The following is a 25,771-nucleotide window of genomic DNA, read 5'->3' as shown; positions in this document are numbered from 1 at the left end:
ATTGAATGTGCTTAATTTTTTTTTTAAACAGTGTGTTGCCTTTTACTTTGGTAGTTTTTCTTGTGGCTTTTGAATTGAATTAATGAAAAATCTAAATTGCCTCTAGTTTTGTCCTTAACTCATGTATCAGGTAAGGTTATCAGCTCATGGTAAAAATTGGCATTTTCCTCCCTGAGGGTTGAAGAAATACAGAGGTTCTAGAAAATTGTGTGCCTTCTTGACCTGACAAACATTAACCTCCTAGCTGATCAAACATAAATCATAAGATTCTTTCAGTATTTTTTCCTTATTATTTTTTTTTATAGTGCTAGGGATCAAACCTAGGGCCTTACACATGGTAGGCAAGCACTCTATCACTGAGATATATTCTCCTCAAATTTTCTTTTTTTCCCCCCAATTCTGAGGATTGAATCCAGGGCCTCGAACATGGTAAGCAAGGGCTCTACCTCTGAGTAACAACCAACAACCTTAAACCTTTTTTTGTTTGTTTGTTTCTAGACAGGACCTTGCTAAGTTGCCCAGGCTGGCCTCCAACTTGTTATCCTCTGTCCTTATCCTTCTGAGTAGCAGGGATTACAGGCATGTGCTTTCAGGCCAAGCCTCAGTATTTTAATTTTGTGAGATTTGAGTCTTAGAATCATGTTTGGTTTTGAGCTGCATTAGTTAGGGTTAAGGCCTTATGCAAAAAATGGTCAGTTCCCTCCCCTGCTTTTGGACGCAGTAGCTGTACAAATTCATCAAGCATTTCTGCAGTGAATATACTTTATGTTTGCCCTGTTTCTACTATCTTTAAAAATATTTATTTATTTTAATGGGGGTGCTGAGGATCGAACTCAGTGCCTCACATGTGTTTGGCTGGCACTCCATCACTGAGCTACAGCCCCAACCCTCAACTAGATTTTTAATGCATATTTAAGCAGATAAAGAAGGGCAGCAAGCTGATACTCAGCCCACATCCTGTCTCTTGGAACCACTGTGAGGAAATGCTGCACTGTGTTGCAAAGGCAGGTCATCTGCTAATTCTCTGTCCTCTTTCAGTGCCACCAGGGGATCCGTTGTCAAAAGCTGGCTCTGCAGGGGAGACTGGCGCCATTTTCCTGGTGGCTGTGTTCAGAACCATCCAAAGGTACTTGCCTGTCTTTTCTAAATTAGCAATATGAGGTTTGCAGGGACCAGTGAAGCTTCTTCAGAGTGTCTCCTCCCACAGTGATTAAGCAGGGAGCAAGGGGCATGACAACTAGGAGGTCCCCCTTGCCATCTTTCCTAGTTTGCATATTGAGCCACAATACATCATCTTCATGCCTTTACTGTTTTGATATCTAGAGAGACTGGAAAAAGGAACTCTTTTCAGAAGGAAGGTGCTTGGTGAATCTTTTGGAAGGCGTGGTAGTAAACCTTTATTCTGCATGTGTGATTCTGAGAGCCAGTCAAGCCTCGAATCTGAAAAGTAGACAGATGATATGATATGTAAGCTGTAGTCATCTTGGAGCATGTTGAACCAGTTAGAGCCCTGCTCTTCAGAGCAGGCTGTGGGCCCTGGCTTAGTGCTCTCAAAAGCACCTAGAGATCTGGCAGGGGCTCTTCAGTCCTATGCCAGTGTTAGGACCCTGGGCTGTGTGTTGAGTGGGGTAAGTAAGGAAGCAAGACTGAAGATAATGGCTCCATGCTGATTTGACTATAGTGTTGCTTTTCTGAGTGGGACTTTTCTCTCAAAGTACTTCCCCTTCATTTTGTCTCTAAGGATTTGAAAAATTCTTTAAGAGGAGTGGAAGAAACACAGATTCAGAAAAATCAACAGTGCCAAAAAAAGGTAAAAGGGTCAGTTTGATAAATCAAAATAAAGGTTCATCAACATCTAAAAAAAATATTAAGGGCTGGGAATGTGGCTCAAGTGGTAGCGCACACGCCTGGCATGCGTGCGGCCCGGGTTCGATCCTCAGCACCACATACAAACAAAGATGTTGTGTCCTCCGCAAACTAAAAATACATATTAAAAATCTCTCTCTCTCTCTCTCTCTCTCTATCTCTCTCTCTCTCTCTCTCTCTCTCTCTCTCTCAAAAAATACAAAAAAATATTAAAATAAAAAAATAAATTACATCATGGCTTGATGATGTGGATTGGTTTTGGGGATCAGTGTAGTCAGTATTTGTCAGATTTGTTTCTCCTGCAAAAAGTTTCCTGCTTCTGGGTGCAAGGAGGACATCCAATCCCAGCAGCTCAGGAGGCTGAGACAGGAGAATCACAAGTTCAAAGCCAGCCTTGGCAACGGGCAAGGCGCTGAGCAACTCAGTGAGACCCGATTTCTAAATAAAATATAAAATAGGGCTAGAGAGTGGCTCAGTGGTTGAGTGCCCTTGAGTTCAATCCCTGGTACCAAAAATAAGTGTTCTGCCTAGGTATCTGTGAGCATTAAGTAGGAAGAGATGGGTAGAAGCATTATGGGAGGTGTGCCCACATGTTTTGCTATGAACAGAACATTTTTTGAAAACTTGTGTTTTGTCCTTAAAATTTGTGCAAAATTTTACTCTCTCATGATTCATTCTGCCCTTCCTTGGGTCCTCCTGGCCTTCTCTAGTCTTGCATGGAATTGTTTTGGATTGTTGGTGTGGCAGTGTATATGGAAGGGGGGCTACCTGTGTCCTGGTTTATTTTGTCCTGGAACTTGTATGATTGCTGTAGAAGGGGCTCACAGGAATCCACCTCCTAATGTTATCTACTGTCACAAAATGTACCCACGGGTCCAGGTTTTCCTGAGAGATGAACTGTGCCTGAGGGGAGGTGGCCTGTGTTCTGGTTCTCTGGAGTAGGGACTACCTGTGCCAGCCTACATCTTGCTTTTCTTTCTTCCTTCCTCTCCCCTAATTACAGCCATGTTTATTAGCTAAAAATGATTTGTCATTAAAGCTCAGGTCTGAAGCCAGCAAGGGCAAATTTGAGGGATTTTAGATGTATCAGAAGCTACTTCTCAGCCGTGTCTCCTGGCATCTTCCTTTTCCTGTCTGCTGTTTGTTTCTGAAAGGCACCAGGGTAATTAAAAATTTATGATGGAAGACGTTACTCTGTTCTCTGAGTCCTCTTTCTGTGAAAAAGTGTATATAATTATTTTGTGAAGTCACACTTTGTTTTTTCCTAGAATCTGGTGAACTAAAGAATGCTGAGCCTGGAGCAGATGGAAACAAGAGAGAAGGGAGGCAGGATGACTTTACCTGGTGGAAACGGATGCAGAAGGTTTGTGTGCATCTGAGTGTGCCAGACCCAGACACCTGTCACTTCTCCAGGGGTGCTGTTGCTGCATGACTGAGACTGCATCACACTTGTCTCAGTCTGTTCCTGCCATGACAAAATACCTTAGACTGGATGGTTTTTAAATAGCTTGAAATTTATTGTTCATAATTATGGAAGCTGGGAAGTACAGGGTCAAGGTGCTGGCAGGTCCAGAGTCTGGTGAGGGCTTGCCTTCAACTAATAGATCATGGAGTCTTGAACATGACTTCCTTCAGTGGGACCAGTACTGTGTCCTCCTGTGGTGGAAGGGACAGACTTCCCTCCTGCCGTTTAGTAAGAGCACTAATCTCATCCATGAAATTATAGCCCTTGTGGTGTCATCACCAAGTCCCCATTTCTTACTGCCATCACCTTGGGGGTCGAATTCCAACACACAGAGATTAGAAGAAATGAACTTTTTAAAACATGCCAAGATTTTTGTCTGCACTTTGAGAGTTGCAGGTAAGAGGACATGCTATGTGATGTTGCAAAGGCAGAGCTCTTGGTGGGTTTGCTGCTTCTCCTGTGGCCTCTGGTGGGCAGCAGGTTTGGTGTGCTGTTCACAGTGTGCAGGTCTTTCCTGCTGAGAGCAGCATCTGAGCTTCCCCACATGCCTGGTCCCCCTTGGGGACCATAGGAGGGCAGGGTTTGGTGACTCCAACATCTGAGAGAAGTTTCATTGTTCATGATGGCTCAAGGGTAGAGCTCTGGCTTAGCTGAGCCAGGACCTAGGTCTGATCTCCACTATTGTGAAAAACAAACATATAATCAAAAGAAAGAAACACCTGCATTTAATTGCAAAATTTGTTATCTTTTCTTCCACAGGGCGAGTTCCCCTGGGATGACAAGGATTTCCGAAATCTGGCCATTTTGGGTGCAGGTGTATCTGTGGGATTTTTCTACTTCTATTTTCGAGATCCTGGAAGAGAGATCACCTGGAAACACTTTGTTCAGTATTACCTGGCCAGAGGTCTGGTGAGTGAACGTAGTCTGCCTGGGAAGGTGCTGTGGTGGTATGCCCTTGCAGGAGACAGGTGGTGCCCCAAGAGTCAGTCCTGCTGGTGGGTGTCCTTCATGGCTCAGTTTTTTTTTTCCAGGAGATACCCCAGGAGAATAGCACATCATGATGTGTTCTAAGACAGTTCTGTTTGTCTCCTTATCTTTGACTTTTGTTCTCAATCCTGATTTGGGATTTTTTCCTTTTCTCTTACTTTCTGCTGCCAGCCACTCCTTGACAGTGGACTGTGGCTTGGTGACCGCAAAGGAGCATGTGGCACCAGCAGAGCCTCTCTTGTGTGTTTTTCCCTTGGGGTGCTGAGTTGGGTGAAGTACTGCTCAGGCTTCAGTGTAAACCCTGTATGAGTAAGTGCCTTCCCTCTGTTGCCCTCAGAAGAGTGTTGGCCGGACCCAGGCATTATTAAGAGCTGAAATTTTGTTTGATGAAACTCCTGTTTCCCATTAAGGTTTGTGGCCACAGCCTTTGTGTCTAACCACAGGGCACATGCCTATCTTCAGAGAGGCCCTTGGCAACTCTCCCTATGGTGGAAGGGGACAGAGCTGCTGCAGCCCTTCCCTGTCTGTGGATCTTCTACCTGTAGGCATGGCTGTGAGGGGGGTGAGACAAGTGTGGTGAGCCCAGGATGCCTTTCTGTGCATGGACTAGACCGCTCTCAGCACTTCCTTGAAGTCTTTTCCAAGTGTCTGACCTGACAGTGATGTGTTATTGTGGTGGGAAGGTTTGTAGGATTGAACATGTTCACCTTAGTCACATGGCCCTAAGTCCCTGCTTTTGGAGCAGTGATGATATTGTTGCTGCATGTAAGAATACACAATGTGCCCTCAAGTTGCTTCCCTTGGATTGCTTCTCTGAGGGGCAGGCTAGCCTGCTGTGTGGTTGTGTGTGGTGGTAACCACAACTGGGGAGCCTGCAGGAGTGCATTTCCACCCTGCTTGGCACTGCTTCCCTGTGCTGCCTTTAGCTGGCTGAACAGGGTGGGTGGGTTTAAGATTCTGCTGTAAGATTTATTCCTGTTTCTTTGGGGGTTTTAAGCCAGTCTGGCATAATAGTGCTCAGATATACCAGATTTTAGAAATTAGTCTTGAATTGTTTCCTGTTGATTAAAATGGAAATGAATTCAGGAAAACAAAGCTTGTACTGAACTGTGAGTGTGTGTGGGTGCAGATGGGCCTGGGCTGAACTGCCCAGGGTCTGTCTGAATGTCCTGCTTGGCCTAAGCCGTCTGGTTCCTTCTCCCAGGTGGACCGGCTGGAGGTCGTGAACAAACAGTTCGTTCATGTCATCCCTTCCCCTGGGGCGTCTTCTGAGGTGAGGGCTAGGTTTCATTCTGGGTGTTCCACACATGGCTTCCCCTCCCCCAATGACATACAGTTTTAATTTTTTTTTTTTTTTTTTTTTTAGTAAGATGCTTCCCCTGGTGTCCAGCAATCCCTGTTGATGTGGTGGTTTATGTCATTGACCTGTGCACAGTCTTGCTTTCCAAGAAGGATAGGAACTCTTATGAGACTATAACCATGGTTCAGTTTTGCCAAATAACATGTGAGAACCACTTATCAAGGTTTGGGAAGAGGAAAGAATAAAAAGACAAAGACGGAAGGTCAAAGGCAGACCTCAAGCAGTTATCACAGCATTTCATCTAGGACTTAAAGCCTATAATTTTGTGGGATCCGAAATGAGGGAGTGTCTGCTGTTTGTGTAGTTACCATTGGAGCTTGCCACAGGGTGGGATTTGTCCATGTGTGGAGATAGGGGCTAGGAGAAGAGGCTTGGTTGGAAGATAAGTTGGTAAATGGGAATGCAAGCTGTGGACAGGTGTGTGTGTGTGTGTGTGTGTGTGTGTGTGTGTGTGTGTGTGTGTATGTTAGGGCAAGTCTCAGGGGAACACAGAGGTGCCCCTAAACTTGCTCTTGGTCTCTGCAGAGGTACATGTGTTTTAACATCGGCAGTGTTGACACCTTTGAGCGGAACCTGGAATCTGCTCAGTGGGAACTGGGGATTGAGCCAACCTACCAGGTTGCTGTGGTCTACACCACTGAGAGTGACGGGTGAGTGGCAGGGGTGAGGTGGACATGAGACACTTTATTCTTGGACCTCTGATTTTGAACACAAAACAAATACTGTTGAATCTCTTTAGGAATTTTTTTTTCCCCAAGTATGTCATAGTATGTGCTAATCTTTACAGTGTCAGTAGTAAAAGAGTATTCATTTGGTCTGGCTTAATTTTTAAAATTTTATATTTACTTTTTTGAGGTGGAGTCTTGCCCAGGCAGATCTCAAACTCAGTTAAGTGGGTTGCAGATATATGCCATGGTTTAGCGTAGGTCTTAATGAGAAGAGAATTGAAGCAAAGAAATATTTATCTAGGTAACCTTTAAAAAGCATTAAATGGGAAGAATAAGACAAAGATGCTATGTGTTGTAGCACATTACTGTAGTGCAGATTCCACTGTGCAATAGAACCCTGTGGGAGTTCTTTGAAAGTGTGCTGCGATCCCTGCACCCTGACTCCCACTGAACCGTTGAGTCAAAAATCCAGGTGAGCAGTCTCTGCTCACTTGCACACAGACAAACTTGCTTCCCACAGATCCTGTGTCAGCTTGCTCTCTGAACCTGCATTCCACCCCCAGTGTGTTCCTGCCATGCTTGTGGACTTGAGGGCAGACCCATCTCTAATGCTCCTGTGTGCATCCCAGGACAGCACACAAGTGTTGTCCTGCTCTCATATTTACTACATAGGGACATCATTGCTCTGGCCCTTCCTCCAGCTTGAAAACTGAATGGGTAGAGTTTGAGATCAGGACCAGCTTTAGCCAGGAGGGTATGAAGAGTTGGTGTGGTGATGGCTTAGTTGGTTTCTTCTAGACAGGGCAGAGTGGGAATTGCATTGAGAATGAGGAAGGTTAGTGCCTTACCATTTTTTGCTGCTGTGACAGAAGACCAGAGAGTGGGTAATTTGTAAAGAAAGGAAACTGTCTTACAGTCTGGAGTCCAAGGCTGAAGGGCCATATCTGGGCAAGGGTCTTTGCTGCATCATAATGTGCAGGGGAGAGAGGATGAGAGGGATGGTAGGACTGAACTTTGCCATTTTTATGACTGACCCATCCCCCAGAACTAACCCACTTCTGTTGTGGTGACCTTAATCCCTTCATGAGGGCCCAGCTCTCACCATCAGTTGCCTCTTGAATGGCTTTCGCCTTATACAGTTGGGTTCCAACGTGAGTGTGGGAGACGACATTCACACCCTAGCAGTGAGGCAGACAGGGCTCTGGAGGTGACTTACAAGTGCTGGTGGGGAGGCCTGCGGGGCCTCAGTCTCCTGGTGCAGCTCCTGAGTGTTCCTTGGGGTACTGCTGCGTATTGGCAACTGGGGTTTTGTTCTTACTGGCTCAGTTGCCAGGACTACTGGTTGGAGCTGAGGTGTGTTCTAAGAGCTGACAGTGACTAGAGCCACCTTGAGGGGTGGTGGGATTGGGCCTCTGGAGAGTGTAGGAGCAAGTATTGTGCTGTGATGTGACTGGTCTGTGGACCTCACCTGTGAGGAGCTACATGGGGTATGCAGCTCCTCCTGAGGGAGACGTGGGTTGGGGCATCAGTGCTGTTAGAACTGGGGAGGCCGAATTTATAGACAGACCTTGACACTCTTCAAGAAGAAGAGTGCCCTTTTGTGCAGCAAATTCTAGAGTGGGTTACTCTTCCTGTTGAATGTGATGCTGCTGACATGATGAATGGTCTCCTTGGTTCTCAGCTCTTTCCTGCGAAGCCTGGTTCCTACTCTTCTCCTGGTTGGCATCCTGCTCTATGCTGTGAGAAGGGGTCCAATGGGGGCCGGGCGCAGCGGACGAGGAGGGGGCCTCTTCAGCGTTGGTGAGACAACAGCCAAGATCCTAAAGCACAACATCAATGTGCGGTTTGCAGATGTGGCTGGCTGTGAAGAGGCCAAACTGGAAATTATGGAGTTTGTGAATTTCTTGAAGAATCCCAAACAGTATCAGGACTTAGGAGACAAAATTCCAAAGGTACTGATTTCAGAAAGCAGTCATGCTCTGAGTTCCAAGTCAAAGCCAAAGATTGCTGTTGTTCAGAGAATGAATATCAGACAAATGATTTTTCCTTGAATTTATATTTTATTAATAACAATAGAGGATGGAAATATGTAGAACAGAACAGTAAAAATCCTCTTATTTTGTATACAGAGATATGATAAATTGTGGTATAAAGGTGTATTAAGAATTGTAATGCAAAAAACAATAATAAAAAAAATCCTCTTATCTGTTAGACTTGAGACCACAAGTCCTAAAATTCCATAATGTTTGGTCTATGAAATGGACATGGGAATATGTGTGATTTTTTTGTTTGTTTCTTTTTTTAAAAAATTTAAAACACAAATATACATTCCTTTACTGGTCTTCATTTAGAGGCCAGTCATTGCTTTGAGTTTAGTTCCAGGGATCAAAATCCTTTGTTAAACTGGGTGTGGTGGCACATGCCACATGTGGTGGCACTGCAGTCTGGGGCAGTACCTGTGCATTTTCGTGCATTCTGTCATACTTTTCTTATCTATGCAGCTCAGGAGGCTGAAGCAGGAGGATCTGAAGTTCAAAGCCAGCCTCAACAATGTAGCGAGGCCCCAAGCAACTTAGTGAGGCCCTGTCTCTAAATAAAATATAAGAAGTGCTGGGGATATGGATTAGTGGTTGAGTGCCCCTGAGTTCGAACCTCCCCAGTTGCACCTCTGTTGAATTGTCCTGTGTGAACCACATCTTTTCTTTTCCTACCAGGGATTGAACCCAAGGACATTTAACTACTGAGCCACATCCCCAGCCTTTTTTATTTTTTATTTAGAGACTGGGTTCGCTGAGTTGCTTAGGGCTTTGTTAAGTTGCTGAGGCTGGCCTTGAACTTGAGATCATCCTGCCTCAACCTCCCAAGTTGCTGGTGTCATAGGTGTGTGCCACCATGCCTGGCTGAACCACATATTTTCTGCAAGTTTGTTTTTCTCAGTAGAAGCAAGAACTTACTTAGGTGCAGTCTGAGGCAGTACCTGTGTATTTTGGTGCATTCTGTCATACTTTTCTTATCTATGAAACTTGAAAACATTTTATAAGACAAATTTCCTTTATTCTTTAACTATTCAGAGCTTTCACCTTACTTTATTTATTTTTTTTTAAAAAAAAACCTCTTTTTAGTTATATATGAACATAATGTCTCTATTTTGTTTATATATGTGGTACGGAGAATCAAACCCAGTGCCTCACACATGGAAGGCGAGTGCTCTGCCACTGAGCCACAGCCCAGCCTTCACCTTAGATTTTGAAGGAGTTTAAAAAAACTCTGTTTTGTTAGTTTGTGTAATATCAACTTACAAATTTAAAACAAGTAGCCTCCATGGTCAGGTTTGGGGGCAGACACAGCTCTCTGGAAGGCTGGTGAACAGCACAGTGCAGGAGTATGCAGCCAGACAGCAGTGTATCCTGGGGCTGGTGGCAGCCTGGGTGTCCTGAGAGGAAACTGCCCTGGCAAAGATGGCTGCAGTACAGAGGGCCAGTCAGTCCACTGGTGCCTTTGTGTGGTCATGGACCCATTTAGGGCTTGATGGAAGCTTGGATTTTTTTACCAGGAAGATTGGTATCCTGTGTGATCACAGAAACTTCAAGTCCTCTCTGCTTTCTGGACCAGGCTAGAAATTCCTGGTTGAGGTGGTGCTTAGATGACACTTAAGCCCTTTCAGTAGCTTTGTGTTCCCCCAATTCCTCCCTACAAATTGGGCACCACTGGACAGTTTGTTGTGATTAATATACAAAAAGATTAGCAACCATTGTGAACCAGGAATTCCAACTAGGACACTGGATGTGTCTGTTTTACAGTTGGTGTGTGTTGGGGCCAGAAAGCATGTGGGTGTGGCAGGTGAAGAATGGTTGCCTTCTGCTTCCTGGTGGAACTTTGCCAAGTCACCACCCAGCTGCCTTGCACCTCTATTGACAGCCAGGTGCTAGAGTGGGTGTGTCTCAAACTTATTTTATATGGTTTGTTCTGGGTGTTTGGATTTATTGGGGAAAATGTGTCTGGTGGAAGGAATGGGTAAAGGAGTCAGGTTCCAAGGGAGGCCTGTCACCCCAAGTATGAGTCCCCCTTGTCAGCCAGGCTGGCTCCTGCGAGTGGAAGCTTCTGTCAGCCTGTGTGCTACATTATAGGCTGGTTTCCCCAAATCATCACTGCCCCCTGCTGGGAGTCTGTCATGAAGAATTGACTACACTCACATAGATGTGTTTCCTGTGCACAGGAATAGGACATGGCATGCCATGGATATATCCTGCCCCTAGAATGTCCTTATGCCTACCAGGATGGCTCCTGAGACTTTGTGTCCTGTCCCATGGCATATAAAGATCATCCATGTCGTGGGCTATTATGTATCAGACCCATATGTGCCATGGAAAAGGAAGTGCTCTGTGACCACATTTGGAGGACGCAGGGCTCCACATCTTGTGGGTTTAACAGCTGGATGTGGTGTTCACGACTGTAATCCAGCAACTCTGGAGGCTAAGGCAGGAGGATCACAAGTTCAAGAGCAGCCTGGGCAACTTAGCAAAACCTTGTCTCAAAATAAAAATGGGCTAGGGGTGTGGCTCAGCAGTAGAGTACCTCGAGTTCAATCCCCAGTACCACAAAACAAAAACAAAACAACAAAAAAAGGTCTGATAGCAACCCAGCATTCTACTTATTGGTACTAGGGGTTAAACCTGGGGCAGTTTACCACTGAGCCACATCCCAAGCCCATTTTGTTTTTCATTTTGAGTCAGGGTCTCACTAAGTTGCTTAGGGCCTTGTTAAGTTGCTGAGGCTGGCTTTGAACTTGTGGTCCTCCTGCCTCAGCCTCAGAATGCCACCATGCCCAGCTGCAATCCAGCCTTCTTGACTAGAAATGGAGCAGTCCATCCCCACCCTGTAAGTCTCCTTTTAGTTTTCAGATATAACTGTAATCCATAAAATAAAAATGGAGTTGTGTTACAGGGACGTGATTTAGTATCGTGTTTTATTTTGTTTCCAGTATTGGGGATCAAACCCAAGGAGCTTTACCACTGAATCACATACCAGCCCTTTTTATGTTGAGATAAGGTCTTGTTAAGTTGTTGAGGCTGGCCTTGAATTTGTGACCCTCTAGCTTCAGGCTCCTGAGTAGTTTTTGGATTACAGTTGTGCTACCGCCCTGGTGTGAATTGAATTTAAATCTTAAGCTTGAATAGAAAAAGGTAAGAAAAAGGTAGAAGAGCACATTGAACACAAAGATGTCCAACCTGAATACCTGGAGAAGTGCCTTTAAAGAGATCTGTGCCCTTCAGACCAACAAGGCAGCACAGCTGGATAGTTTTGCTGTGGCACAGTTCCAGCCAGATGGCCGTTGTGGTTCTCGCCTGGTGGGCGTGAGAGCAGCTTGGTGATAACCCCCTCAGAATGTATTCTGGCCTTTGACCCAACAGCTCTGCTTCTGGAGTTTTTCCTGTAGGAAGAGCCCACTCTTCTGAGTTAGTTACGCGGGCTTCCATGTTCCATGTTACAGGTTTCTAGTCAGCTGAGTGGGAAGTGGGGTTCATGTTCCATCTGTTCCCTTTGAGAGCCAAGTGTCTCTTTTTTGTTGCAGGGAGCCATGCTCACAGGTCCACCCAGTACTGGCAAAACACTTCTTGCCAAGGCGACTGGAGGAGAGGCCAGTGTGCCCTTTATCACTGTGAATGGATCCGAGTTCCTGGAAATATTTGTCCGTGTTGGACCAGCAAGGGTAGGTGAAAGGGTGATCAGCTTCAGAAGGTGCCAGCCACTTCTTGACGAAACTGGTCACCTTGTTAGCAACAGACTGTGTGACCCTGACAACAAGCTGAATACATCCCACCTGTGAGAGCAGCAAGGACAGGTTCAAGGATGTGTTGCCATGCTGTGTGTGTGTGAGTAACAAAATAGACTCTGGGTTCCTCTTCTAGGTTCGTGACATGTTTGCAATGGCCCGTAAAAACGCTCCTTGTATCTTATTTATTGATGAGATCGATGCAATTGGCAGGAAGCAAGGCCGCGGGCACCTTGGAGGCCAGACCGAGCAGGAAAACACCCTGAACCAGATGCTCGTGGAGATGGATGGTGAGTGGACCCTTAGCAGGAGGCCCTCCTCTAGCCTCTTGTTTCTGGAAGGGTGCTCCTCGGAAGAGAATCCCCGATGCCTCTATTTTAAGGAAGGCTACTTTCAGGCACACAGTGGAGAAGGCCGTATTGATCCATGTAGCTTCCCCCACTGCAGGGGCAGAGTGAGGCAGATGCGCTTCTCTGGGTGGGGGAAAATCAGCTGAGACCAAGCAGATGAATGTCAGTCACACCATGGATGGAGCCGAAACAGCCGAGCTCTTCCTGCTTGGTGTCTTGCCCCCCCCCCCCCCAATACTTGAGTGTTTCCTTCTCCGGAAGGTATGTTTAGCATATAGGCCAGGTGTTTCTTTTTCTTCTGTTTTTTTTTCATACAACTGGGGCATTCTAGTACTGAGCTACATTCCCCATCCTTTTTATTTTTTTTATTTTGAGACAGGGTCTCAGTAAGATGCCCAGGCTGACCTCAAATATGTATCTTCCTCCCTCAGCATCTTTGGTAGTTTTGGTTACAGGGTGTCACTGTGCCCAATTTATGCCATTTTTTGAATTTGGAAAAGCTTTCATTGGCTCTTTGGCTTCAAAGGGTTAGAGGGTCAGGTTGGGTCCCTAAGACCACCCCTGACTTTGATTTTTTTTCCTGAGTCACAAGGTGATCTTGTAGTTGAAAAGCTGTGTTTCTCAGTGAAAGCACATGCAAAAAAACCAACCAGGAGGGCCAGCTGCAGTCAAAACCTGTAATCCCAGCGGATTTGGAGGCTGAGGCAGGAGGATCAAGAGTTCAAAGACAGCCTCAGTAATTTAGCACAGCCCTATGCAACTTAGTGAGATTCTGTTTCAAAAAAGGGCTGGGGATGTGGCTCAGTGGTTAAGTGCACTTGAGTTCAATCCTTAGTACCAAAAAAAAAAAAAAAAAAAAAAACCAAGGTGGAAGGTACATAGGACAGGTCTAGGAGTCTAGAGGAGGCCAGGCACAGCTTCCAGAGTCCTCCAGAATGTGACAGCACATTGAAGTGGTGTTGACCTGGGAGCTGGTGAGAGACTCAAGGCTCTAGGGTTTCACTGGGTGCTGGTCATGTGGGCACCCTTTGTCTGGCACATAACAGGATGCTCCAGAGGAGGGCAGGTGTTCATACACCACATTGTTGCAATTTGGGTACAGGGAACTTGTCTTGCTAGGGGATGGTGGGAATGCTCCTAGAGTCACAACCCCTAGGAATTGGCTATTTGCTGATGTTAGAGGTGACCCTGTCTGAGGATAGCAGTCAGGCCTGGGTTCCTATTTTTCTGTGTAGGCCAAAATTGCTTCCAAAGTCTTTTATTGTCTTCAGAGTCTAACAGCAAATGTGCTCTCTTCTGGAGGGCTGGACTGGAGAGGACTGTGGGCAGGAGTGGGTGGATGCCTTGCCACCATCCTGTGCCCTCTTCCTTGGTTGGCATCCCTGTTCTTTGCTCCTCCTTGCCCACCCTTGGGTAGTCCTGCATTGTGGTCTTGCTGAGCATCATGTGGGGTTGGGCAGGGGGAACCAGGAATGAGTGGTGAGGAGATCCAGGTGCTGGGACTTCCCACAACCCTGAGGTGGGCTGTAGAGTCTTCATTTAGCTGAGGCATGTCTGGCTTCCTGCTGGCAGAGAGGCATTCAGCTGACACAGGAGGGGACAGACTGGCAGGAGCCAGGGTGAGTGACACTGCCCAGGAAGCAGAGAGGATCTTCAGTCAGGTTGGGCCAGCCAGCTGGGCAGGGCCTCCTGCCTGCCTGATAGCCCTTGCAGTGTAGTGTGGAGTGAGCAGAGGGAAGCAGCAAGGGAAGGATATGTGCTGGCCTGGGTCTTCCTTGGGCTTACCTGGTTCTCTCTCCAGGGTTCAACTCTACCACCAATGTGGTGGTGCTGGCCGGCACCAACCGCCCTGACATCCTTGACCCAGCCCTGACGCGGCCCAGCCAGTTTGATTGCCAGATTTACCTTGGTGAGTTGCTTAGGTACCTGGGTTTGGTCCTCAGCCTCTAGGGTTAAAAATTGGGTAGATTGTTCGCTGCATATTTGGAGACAATTTTGATGGGGATCCTGAAGTAAGAAAGATGATATTTTGAAAATGTGGAGATACTCAACTACCCCATGGTGCTGCTGTGTTATTATGTCAAAATGTCACTGCAGTGCATGTAGGTGGGCATTATGTAGCAGATTTGTACTCTCCAGCTTTTGTTTTTGTACCATATTATAAAAAAATAGTTTAGAAGACAAAGAGTTTGTACCTCGCCCTTCACCCTGACAACCCGCTGTCTTTGTCTTCCCTGACACTTTCCCACTGGGACACTAGTCCATGTGGGTGCTCTGGGCAGCTGGGCAGTGCTCATTTTCCTTGCTGTCTGGTTGGTTACATTGCCTGGAACTGGATTTAATATTGGTCGAGGCAGTTAGGGTGTTTCATTGAGTTGAAGAGCTAAACACACATGCACTTTGATCTGTCCTGCCATTGCAGCCTGCCTCCAGCCAGATGACAGTGGCAGAGTGTGCTCCTGGCTGGCCTTGCAGTCATGTGAGGTGACAGTTGGGGACCCTACTCTGAAGGTCCAGTGAACACAGAGCTTGTGTATGTCTCCCTGTTTCTTCACTAGGCCCCCCTGACATCAAAGGCAGGTCCTCCATCTTCAAAGTCCACCTGCGTCCTCTCAAGCTGGATGAGAGCCTCAGGAATGATACCCTGGCAAGGAAGCTGGCAGCACTGACTCCAGGCTTCACTGGTAAGTGTTGCTGGGCTGAACGTTCACCCTGCCAGGAGCCAAGTACGCCCAACTGGTGGCATTTGGCAGGTGTTTTCTGTGCCTTTGTATTTGGTCCTGGCAAGTGTCCACTCTGGTCTGTAGAACATTAAACCTGTTAAGACATTCAAAGGCCTTGGGGATCTTCTCCCCACAGCCTATTGGTGCCCGCTTGAGTTTGTTTTTAATTCTGTTCAGACGTTGTAAGGACCAAAAACTGAAGTGAAGACACATCACACTTTGGGATGGTTCCTCTGTGTTTCTGTAGCAGAAACCCAGTCTCTTATGATAACATTCTTATTTTCCTGCCAGAGTGGTCTGAACCCTAGGCATGGGTGCGGACCTTTCAAGGGGCTCCCTGCCTACTCACCCTGTGAGCAGCCTTTTGTAAGCTTTAGTGCCTCATCAGATTTGAGCAGTCAGAGGAGAACCAGAGAAACTGGAGCTACAGCAAAGAAGTTAACCACTCCATAGAGCAGAAAGGAACAAGAGTGAAAAGCAAAGCCTAAGGGCCTGTGGTGCATTGCTGCAAGTACCAGCATGCATTGTGGAAATTCCAGGACAGTTGAGGGCCTGGGGCAGAAAGAATGGTTCAAACGTCCCAAACTGGATAAGACCTGAACCTGCACATCTGAGAAACTCTGAACTCAGAAGTATGAATAGGTTCAGAAGAGATCCAGGGAGACACATCATAATCCATCTGTTAAGAGCCAAACATGAGAGAGTCTTGAAAGCAACAGGAGAGACAGACATGTAATGAAGGAGTCACAGCCAGCTTCTCTTCAGGAACTGTGTAGGCCAGAAGGCACTGACAAGAGGTACAGGGTGCCAGAAGAAAATGTGTCATGGGGCTGGGGTTGTGTCTCAGTGGTGGAGTGTTTACCTAGCACGTATGAGGCACTGGGTTCAGTCCTCAGCTCCACGAAAAAATAAATTAATGGGCTGGGTTGTGGATCAGTGGCAGGGCGCTTGCCTAGCATGTGTGAAGCACTGGGTTTGATTCTCAGCACCACATATGAATAAGTAAAATAAAGGTCCATTGACAACTAAAAAAATTAAAAAAATAATAAAACTAAGGTTTTGTGTCCACTTACAACTAAAAAAAATTGAAAGAATAATTGGTCAGCTGAGAATTTTATATCTATATCAAGAATTCTAATTCTATATCAAGAATGAAAGAGGAACTGTTACGTTGTAGATTTTAAAGACAATGAAGGAGTTTACTAGTAGGCCTCCCCTGTGAGAAATGTTGGAGGAAGCTTCAGGCTTTAGGTTAGCAATGACAGTGACTGAAGTCATGTGAAGAAGTGGCACTAGCAAAGGAGGATAATCAAGGCCAGTATCCTTAGGTTTTATAGTTTTTTGATAGCATTTAAAAAACAAATGCATGAAACTCATTATAGATGAATGCTAATGAGCACACAGTGTATAAAGGTGTGGTCTGTGAACCATATACACAGGGAGAAGGAGGAGATATAGCGGACAGAAGTTGAAATTCAAGCCGAACTATAGAGGACCCCTTGTAAAAGGACAAAGTGGGACTCACACTGCCCTATTTCAGAACTTCTTATAGAAGTGTGGAAAACAACAGTGTGGTCCTGGCACAAGGATAGACATAGACCACTGAATGGAGTTAAAAGTCCAAATAGAGGGGGGAAAAAAGTCCAAATAGAAACCCACCTGTGCATTTATGGTCAGCTGGTTTTTTACAAAGGTGCCAAGAGCATTCTATGGGGGAAAGATTAGTCCCTTCTACAGAAGTCCTGGGACTACTGGATTTCCAAGGAGGTGTTAGACCCCCTACCTGACATCATATTGAAAAACAAGCTCAAAGTGGATAAAGCATATATTTAAGAACCAAGAGTATTGTAATTTGTGACAGCTAAAAAGCAGAGCCACCTCGGTGTCCACTCACGGTGAGCAGATGAAGAACAAGGGCATAGGAAAGGACGGCTTTCATCTGTAAAGAAATGAAGTACCCAGCTGGGCACAGTGGCACACGCCTATAATCCCGGTGGCTGAGGAGGCTGAGGCAGGAGGATCATGAGTTCAAAACCAGCCTCAGCAGTGGTGAGGCTCTAAGCAACTCAGTTTTTAAATAAAAGAGCCTGTCACACACATTTTTAAATAAAAGACCCTGTCACACACAGATGTGGCACAGAAGAGCCACATCTGACATGACCCCAGTGATAGGAAATGCTGAGAATGCAGATCCGTCGGTGGATGGGTGGGAGTGGGATTAAGTGTGAACAGCCATGGGGTGTCTCAGGTGTGGGCAGTGTCCTATAACTAGATTGTGCCCTAGTTGCACAATTTGATTTTACTAAAAACCAGTGACGTGTATGCCTAAAATACACACTTGTATGGTATGTGAATTATTTCTTAGTAAAGTTGTTTAACCAGGAAATTTGGCTAAAAATAATGACGAATGATGAAATGGTTCCCTCTACCTTGCAGTTTTCCTCTAAAGTTTAACCCTGGCCTCTACCTTTAACACACCTTATCTGGGTGTCACTGTAGCTGTCAGGGAACACTAACCATCTCTTCTTCCTGGTCAGGTGCTGATATCTCTAACATGTGCAGTGAAGCAGCCCTGATTGCTGCCCGCCACCTGAGTGCTTTTGTCCAGCAGAAGCATTTTGAGCAGGCCATTGAGAGAGTCATCAGAGGTGAGCCCATCCGCCTCTGGGGAGGAGAGGCATTTCCAGCTCTGCTCCTGGCAGGCCCTCCCCAGCCAAACCTCACTTTTGCATATGGAGACATGATTAGTTTTCTAAGCCAAAATTTGGGTCTGTGGATCTCCCAGCAGCTTTCCTGCCCTTGGAACTGTGTGCAGTCCATCTGAGGGTCAGTATTAGATGTGGAAGGCAAAGCAAGTCCTCCCTGAAGGGAGGCGAGGAAGCCAGAAGGAATGGCAAGTCTGGGGAAGCCTTTGGGAGCTCTCTTTGCACTGCTGAGGAGTGAGTGTCAGTGTCATCTTGAGCCAGCAGTGGGTGAGTCGGTCTCCTGCAGTTTGGGGAAGCCCAGGACTCAGCTGGGCCAGGCAGGTGGCAACTGGAGTTAGCAGTGGGTCAGGGTCTTGTAGGGCCACCAGAGTTGCCAGAGGCTGCAGGGGCTGGCCTGGCTCTTCTTGGTGCTGTTCCTGGAAATGGAGATTATAGAGGCAGCAGTAGCACATCCTTATGGTCCTGCCCCATGCTGAGACCAAATCAGCCAGCTGGGAGGTTATCCTTGAGCTTTGTTTTTATTTGATTTTTTTGACATATAATATCTACTAAGTAGCTCAAAGCAAAACCCAGAATTTGTCAAGGGCATTCTGGGGGCTGATGACCTATGCAGCTCAACATGTGCTGCTCTTGTTTGCTTCTCTGTCCTGTCACTGTGGGGCTAGGCTGTGAGATCTTTGGGAACTGCCCTCTTTGTTCCACCCTGCTTGGGTTTTGCCTTTTGTCATGCCCCATAAAGGACACAGTACCTCTGACTCACATTGGCTCACAGCTGCTTCTTGAAGCAGCCTGTGTCTGAGGAGTGGGAAGTAGGGTGGGGCATGGAGGTTGGGTGGGAATGTCCCCCAGAACTAGGACATAGCATGGAGCTACAGTTTGGGGCAGCCCAGGCCTCTCTGCCACCTTCTGCCCTAGAGGGAGGGACTCCCAGGTGGGTGTTGGGAATCAAGTGTGGCAGCAGATCCAGGCCCTCAGTCTGGTGGGGTGAGGTGGCTTTTTTCCCCCTGCCTCTCACTCACCCGGGAATGTGATTTGTAGGCTTTGAGAAGAAAACTCAGGTCTTGCAGCCCAGTGAAAAGACAACTGTGGCCTATCATGAGGCAGGGCACGCAGTGGTAGGCTGGTTCTTGGAGCATGCAGACCCCTTGCTGAAGGTGGGTCTCTTGTGCTGAGAGTGTCTGCCCGTGGAGCCTAGGAGTTACCTGCTCATGTGCCTGGCAATCCAGCCAGTTCATGTGGGCACAGCCCTCCTGGGGGTGACCCTTTTATTTTTCATGGAATGTGCTGGTCTTGAGTCTGTTAGATTCCTTGTGGGGGCAGGGGGAGAAGAAGCATTAGGAAGGCAGAGCAGGGTGTGTTGGCTCTAGGTTGGGCCTCAGCCACTGACTCCTGAGAAGTCAATCCAGAACTGGCTTTGCTCCTGAGCGTTGGATTTGACCCCTGTCAGAAGAGGTTTCCATAGCAACCTCTTGAGCTGAGCCCCTAGGCAGGGCCAGTGCATTTCTCAGGGTGAAACTTTCTGTCAGTGGTGGGGCTTAGGCCCAGGGCTGTCTTCTCCAACTTGTAAGGGGTGAGCCCCTGGCCAGGGCTGTGAGAGGGTGTGTCTGGGCTGCACTGGGGTGCTGCTGGGGGACTGATGAGCTTGTGGCCCCTCTTTTGCAGGTGTCCATCATCCCCCGGGGCAAGGGGCTAGGGTACGCCCAGTACCTTCCCCGTGAGCAGTCCCTATATACGCGGGAGCAGCTTTTTGACCTTATGTGCATGATGCTGGGCAGCAGGGTGGCTGAGCAGCTGTTCTTTGGGCAGATCACCACTGGGGATGGCTTGAGGAAGGTCACCCAGAGCACCTATGCCCAGGTAAAGAGCAGCTGTCCTGTGAGTGGCTCTTGGTGGCTGTGTTGGGGGCGGCTCACCCTCTGCTCCTTTTGTACTTGCAGATTGTGCAGTTTGGGATGAGTGAGAAGCTGGGCCAGGTGTTCTTCGACATTCCCCAGCAAGGTGAAGCCCTAGTTGAAAAGCCGTACAGTGAGGCCACTGCCCAGCTCATTGATGAGGAGGTGCCGCGCCTCATTGGCTCTGCCTACGACCGCACCCTGGAGTTGCTGAAACTTGAGAAGGTTGCTAATTCTTAATGTCAAAGCATATGTTCTTGTATGAAGAATCTACACCAATTGTCCATTTAAGTGTTGATTAACATTTGGATCTTTTAAAGTTTGGGGGTTATTATGAATAGGGCCGCTATGAGCAGTTTAATATGTATTTTGGTAAACATTTGACATTGGTGCATTCCTAAGAATGGAGTTGCTGGTTCAGTGGGCTTCCATATGTTTAATTTTAGTGGATGTCTCCAGTTTTTTCAAAGTGATTGTACTAAGTACACAGCATTTGACTTTTTTTTTTTTTTTAAACTGGGGCACTTTACCACTGAAGTACATCTCCAAACCTTTATCTATTTTTTTTTAATTTGGAGACAATGTCTCCCTAAATTGTGCCTGTTGACCTTAAACTTGTGATCCTCCCTCCTCAGCCTCCCCAATCTTAGTGAGATTACAGGAAACTGCTCCTGTGACTGGCAAGCATTTGACTTCTTGCAGAAACACTCTAGGGAAGATGTTTCAGCATAACCACTAATAGAACAAGTTTTGGAGTCACTCAGACCAAATTTAGCCTACCTCTAAACTGCTGTGCCACCTTGGACAAGATACTTAATTTTAAGCCTCAGTTTACTTAACTGTAAAATAAGTGCAGTATAATAAAGTCTTTGTTAAAATCTGTGACAATTTGGATTTTTAAAAAACCTTTTATTCTATTTATTTATTTTATGTTGTGCTGAGGATTGAACACAGGGCCTCACACGCACTATGTGAGAGCACTCTGCCGCTGAGCTACAACCCCAGCCCCAACAATTGAGATTTTAATGCCTTTGGATAATGCCTAACTCATAGTAAATTCTTAGCTTATAATATGGTAGTTATTAATCATTTGTTAGTGATTCAAACAGACAAAATGGAGAATTAGAAACAAATATTAGCAAACTAATCCACAAATAATTTTAATTCTGATAGAAGAAAACTGAAATTCTGATCCGAGAAAGGAATTACCAATTCCAGTGAGTACTACACTTGCACCCTGAAAAAAAATCATTTAAACGCTATCCAAAAATGCATTTGCAAATTACTCTTGCCAGAGGCAAGGTTCTTGGGTGCAGAGCATTACCATCCATTTTTTTTTTTTCTACCAGATATTACTCTTTAAAGCCAGGACTGCCCAGGGCTACTCTGGAAAGTCACTAATATAATACCTTTTATTATATTTGCCAATTTCACACCTTCCTCAGCCTAATCCCCAAAGTTGTTGAAAAGTGACTATAATTGGGCTGTTAGTTCAGTTTTCTTGGAATCTTGTATCTAAGACAACTTTTAGATCCCTAAAAATGAGTCCAAGGCCTTGCTTTAAATGACAAAGAGCTTAGAGCTTGCCTTTATTTTGTGGGATGAACTTAATGACCTCTTGTTTTCAGCCTCTTAGAAGTTAACACAGGTACACTCTGTACAGAGGTCCTATTTAGCCAATTGCTCCAGGCGCTGCAGGCTCAGTCAGCTTAGGGAGGTAATTTTGGAAGGTGGTATTGTTTGTTCCTAACAAATTGAAACAGATCCCATATAACAGGCACTATTTTCAAGAAATAAAGCACACGATCTTTTTGAAATTATGTAATTTTTGAGTCGGCAGTGGTAGACCTGAAAGGGCACTTTTTGAACATTTAATTGAAGTTCTTTGATTTAAAAGATAGAAAATTAGTCATTTAGAAGTCTTGCCCAAGGTCAAAGGGTTTCTTCCCTGTACAGGCATAAAGCTTGACTTCTAATTCTCAGTCCAGACCATCTCTGCAACTGGTATCTTGAATCCCCTGCACCCTGCATCATTACTTCCACTCCTATTTTAGACAGATGCAGACCTGGGATATAGTGATGGGGAAGCTGGAGTGTAACTTAAAAATAGGGAATGACAAATCATGAACTTTTTTTTTCCCCAGAAGCGCACGAGGAGTGAGGCTTGCGTGCTCCTGGTAGGGTCGGAGACCTAGGAAGGCCCTCAGGACTCTGCACCATGGTAAGCCGGGTTAGTTCTAATCACACTGAAATGGGAAAGGGAGGGGCAGCGTGGGGGATAAAGGAAAAAGAAAAGCAGCCAGTCAGTCCGGGGTGTGTCCAAGAAAACTCGGTCCTCCGCTGTTTCCTTCCACCTCTTTCCCATAGAACTAATGAGCCAAGTAAGCCGGGATTCTAAATTAAGAAGGGTCCTACACAGAGCCTAGAGACCCGGTCTTTTCCCTTCCTCCCCGAGTGGGCTGTCCAGGGCAACAGGGTGACGGGCGGTGGGGTTCTGGTCGCAGGGACAGTGAGGTGCCAAGGGGCTGGTGACGGCCGGCGAGATCCCGACTCCATGGACAGGCGGTGGCCCTGCCTCCCTGGGCTCCTCAGGACAACTCTCCACAAGCACCAGCTGCTTTCAGTCGCGGGGACATGGTGGAAGCCTGCGGCGGCGACGGGTCAAGTTCTCGGCCGCCCGCGCCCCTGGCCGCACTGGAGGCCGCCAGGCGCGGGGAGGCTCGGCCTCGAGCGGCGGTGCCACGTGGGGAAAAGTCTGCAGGAGCGCTGCGGGACCTCGCGGCAGCCGGATGCCTGCTCCCTCTGTGGCGCCCGGTCACGCCCAGGCCTCAAGCGCCCGCGGCGTCCCCGCCCCGAACGTCCTCCCTTGAACCCACGGGTTGCCCAGGGGAAACGCCCTGGGGCTCCTCAGGTGGGTCGAGGAGCAAGTGTCCCGGGAAGGCGCGCGGAGGGTCGGGGACCGCCGGCGGGGCACTCTGGACTGCCGCCCCTGCGCGCGGCCCACGCCGCTGGTCCCCCTCGCCCCCTACCACTCGCACCACGCCCCCCCCCTACCCCCCCCCCCGCGCCCCCTACCACTCGCACCACGCCCCCCCCCTACCCCCCCCCCCCCCCGCGCTCGGCGCCCCGCTACCCCCAGTGCGCAGGCCCGGCTGCCCCAGCGCGCATGCCCTGGGCTCGCAAGCGCTGCTGGCCCCCAGCCTTCTGCGTTCCACACACTCTACAACTGGGGAGGGGGCGGAGGAGCCCGGCCGCCCACGTGATCCTGTTGGCTGGGCGCGGGAGGTAGTGGGCGTGAGCTCGGGCGAGGCAGCAAGCAGGCTGGCTGCACGGGGCTGGGCTGAGGCGGCGGCTGTGGCGGTTGGTCGGCCACGCAGGGGGAGGAGCGGGAGCGCAGCGAGGCTGGTGGAGGATGGGGCCGTGCCTGGGCTCCCGCTGCAGCCGCCAGGGGACACGCCGTGCACCCTACGGCTCCGGGCTTTGGCGGCGGCGGCAGCGTTAGCGGCAGCGGTGAGAGCTGCGTTCTTGTCAGCGCTTAGGCGCGAGGCGGAGACGGCTCCCCAGCGGCTGCCGGGGAGCTTTCTTTTTGTTCTGCTTTGCTTGTCGACCGCCTGCCTCGCCCTCCCGGTTTTGGGGGAGGGCGCCCTCTTCTTGGGACCGGGACTCTGTTTTGTGGCAGGGGCAACGCAGCGCTCCCCTCCCTTCCGGCAGCCGGGGGCCAAGCGCCACCTCAACTGCCCGGCAAGACTCGCCTGCAGCACACGGCGCCCCGTGCTGGGGAGTCTGGCTGCTCCGGTTGCGCGGCTCGGAACTCTCAGTGACCTGGCAGTGAGTTTCCTGCGCGGCGAGCGTGAGCAGCGGCGGGGGCGTTCTCTCGCGCCGGAGCAGGTGAAGTTCCGCGCCCCCACTTTGCCGACCTTTGCGGCCCGCCGGCGGGTGCGTGCAGGGAGCGTCTGCGCAGGGCGGGGGGCGCGGCGGGCCGCGGCAGCGGGGCGGGTTCCCCCGAGCCTCCTCGATTCCCGATCAAAGCATTCCGCTATTCTGATTTATTGCCTGCTCGGTGAGTTATTTCTCTGCCTTCGGAGGAGACCTGTGTGTGCAGCCATTACTTTGCTTGGCGCCGCTCGCAGGCGTCTCGGCCCTCGGAGCACTTGGCCTCGCCCTTGCAGAGGCGCCCTCCCCTCTCCCCGCCCCTTCCCCTTCTTTCTCCTCGCCTTCCTCCTTCCCTCGCCGCCGGGCGCTGGGCCGCTGCCCCCGCGCCCTGCTTGGGGCGGAGGGACGCCGTGCAGCAGAAGGGAGGGCTCCGTGTCAATTTTTTTGTGCGGCTGCGGCCGGAGCCTGTGGCGCGCGGGCGCAAGTGCGGGGACCCCGGCGTGGCAGAGCCATGGATGGCAGCAAGACCGGGAGAGGCGCTCCCTGGGCGGTCTGGGGGCCAGCGCGGTGGGCGGCGGCGGGGCCTGACGGACAAGGAAGACAATGGGAAGCCCCCATCCTCCGCCCCGTCCCAGCCCAGAACCCCGCGGAGGAAGCAGCCGAAGAGGACATCATCTATGGGTTTGCCATGATCAGCTTTGTCACTTTTGAAGCCCTGGAGGTAATCGCCCCCCGTCTGCCTTTATGCGCGGCCCCGTTGGCATCGCCGGGCTCCCCGCTGGGCTCGCGATGCTTGGCGCTGTCTGTCGGTCTGTCTGGCCCGCAGGGGCTGCTGCGGTCGGGGCGCGGTGGGAGCGCTGGCGGCGGACTCCTGGAGCCCTGCCCGCCTGCGGGTCCCTTCCTGGCTCGCCTTCCGTGGCGCCCCCTTCCCGCACCCCTCCACAGCAGATGGGCAGAGAGAAAGGGGTGCGGGGACCACAACAATGCGCCCCCCTCCGCAGAGAGCGCTGCCCCTGCCCCTGCCTCCGCGCCCTCCCCAATCATGGCTTCTTGGCTGGTGAAGTCTCTGCTGGGCTTGGGGCGCCTGTGGACCTTTCCCAGGTGCTTCTCCAGAGCCGGTGTCCGTGTGTCTCTAGCACACACCTTTCCTGGTGTCCAGGGGCCAGAGACGGAGGGGTTTCGTGGTTTCTTTGCCACCCCCCACCGCATTTTTTTTTAATTGAAGCTGGGGAAGGGGGCGTTTTCTCCTGTTTGGGAGAAAGGAGGGAGGAGGGGAGAGAAGAGGAAAGGATGGAATGTTTTTCTGTATTCCGTGTGGAGCTCTGTTACAGCAAGGGTTAATTATAATATTATCTGTACACATACACATGCCCGTGTGTGTGTGTGTGTGTGTGTGTGTGTGTGTGTACATGAGCAATTGAGTTGAAGGACAGAAAAAGGTACACCAGAGGACTGGTAGGAGGAAAGAATAAAATGCTAGCTGGTTGCTGAAGGGCTTGTCACAATTGTACCTCTCCTTTCCTTTCTCTTTTTTGGGGTGTGTGTGTATGCTTTTCTTAAGTGATTTGCTGTGTGTGTGTGTGTGTATGTGTGTGTGTGTGTGTGTGTTTATTCCTTAGGCACCTGCAGGCAGCTTTGGTTTTCAAATGCACATTTTCCTGCTGGTTAAGAGGCTTGGGGTGGTGGTGGTGGTGTTCAGAAGATGGTACTAGATGGGGGGGGGGGGTCTGTCTAGCGTTCAGGGGAAACTATATTTGCCTGAACAGATCTAATTTGCTGCTAGGATTGAGCATTGGCCTCTATGAATTTTAACTGCCCCCCCATTTCCCTGTCCCTTACCCCAGTGTTCGTACCCCCCCCACACACACACACTGAATGCTTTGAGACTGCAGAGTTGGTCCCGCTTTCTTAAGCACAAAACCTTTCTTGCACCTAATGTGAAGATTTGAGAATCCTGAAGGAAAGTTTTCACTTTAATTTTTTTTTTTAGCTGTTATTATGGTATTGTTTCAAAAGCACAAATACAAGCTTTTTCGATGAAAGGTTATGTTTTACATATAGTAACAGTACTTCTGTGTATGTGTTCTGGTGTCAGGTTAAAAAAATCTT

General features: G+C 48.7%; 1 protein-coding gene across 1 annotated transcript; it reads left to right on the top strand.

Annotated features, from left to right (window-relative positions):
• Positions 1-121: 121 nt before the first annotated feature.
• Positions 122-24,354, top strand: LOC144251160 (mitochondrial inner membrane m-AAA protease component AFG3L1-like). The gene is made up of 18 exons (XM_077794250.1): positions 122-130; positions 1,039-1,126; positions 1,742-1,810; positions 3,135-3,229; positions 4,091-4,240; positions 5,523-5,591; positions 6,204-6,328; positions 8,028-8,298; positions 11,919-12,056; positions 12,256-12,409; positions 14,271-14,378; positions 15,028-15,153; positions 17,730-17,840; positions 18,936-19,051; positions 19,560-19,754; positions 19,835-20,014; positions 22,382-23,725; positions 23,920-24,354. The coding sequence occupies exons 1-18, from the start codon at positions 122-124 to the stop codon at positions 24,352-24,354; spliced, it is 3,783 nt and encodes a 1,260-aa protein (XP_077650376.1).
• Positions 24,355-25,771: the final 1,417 nt, after the last annotated feature.

Source organism: Urocitellus parryii, chromosome Y (assembly GCF_045843805.1).
Source record: "Urocitellus parryii isolate mUroPar1 chromosome Y, mUroPar1.hap1, whole genome shotgun sequence".
Classification (NCBI taxonomy): Eukaryota; Metazoa; Chordata; class Mammalia; order Rodentia; family Sciuridae; genus Urocitellus; species Urocitellus parryii.
The sequence above is the reverse complement of the archived record's forward strand: the minus strand, read 5'-3'. Positions and strand labels throughout refer to the sequence as shown.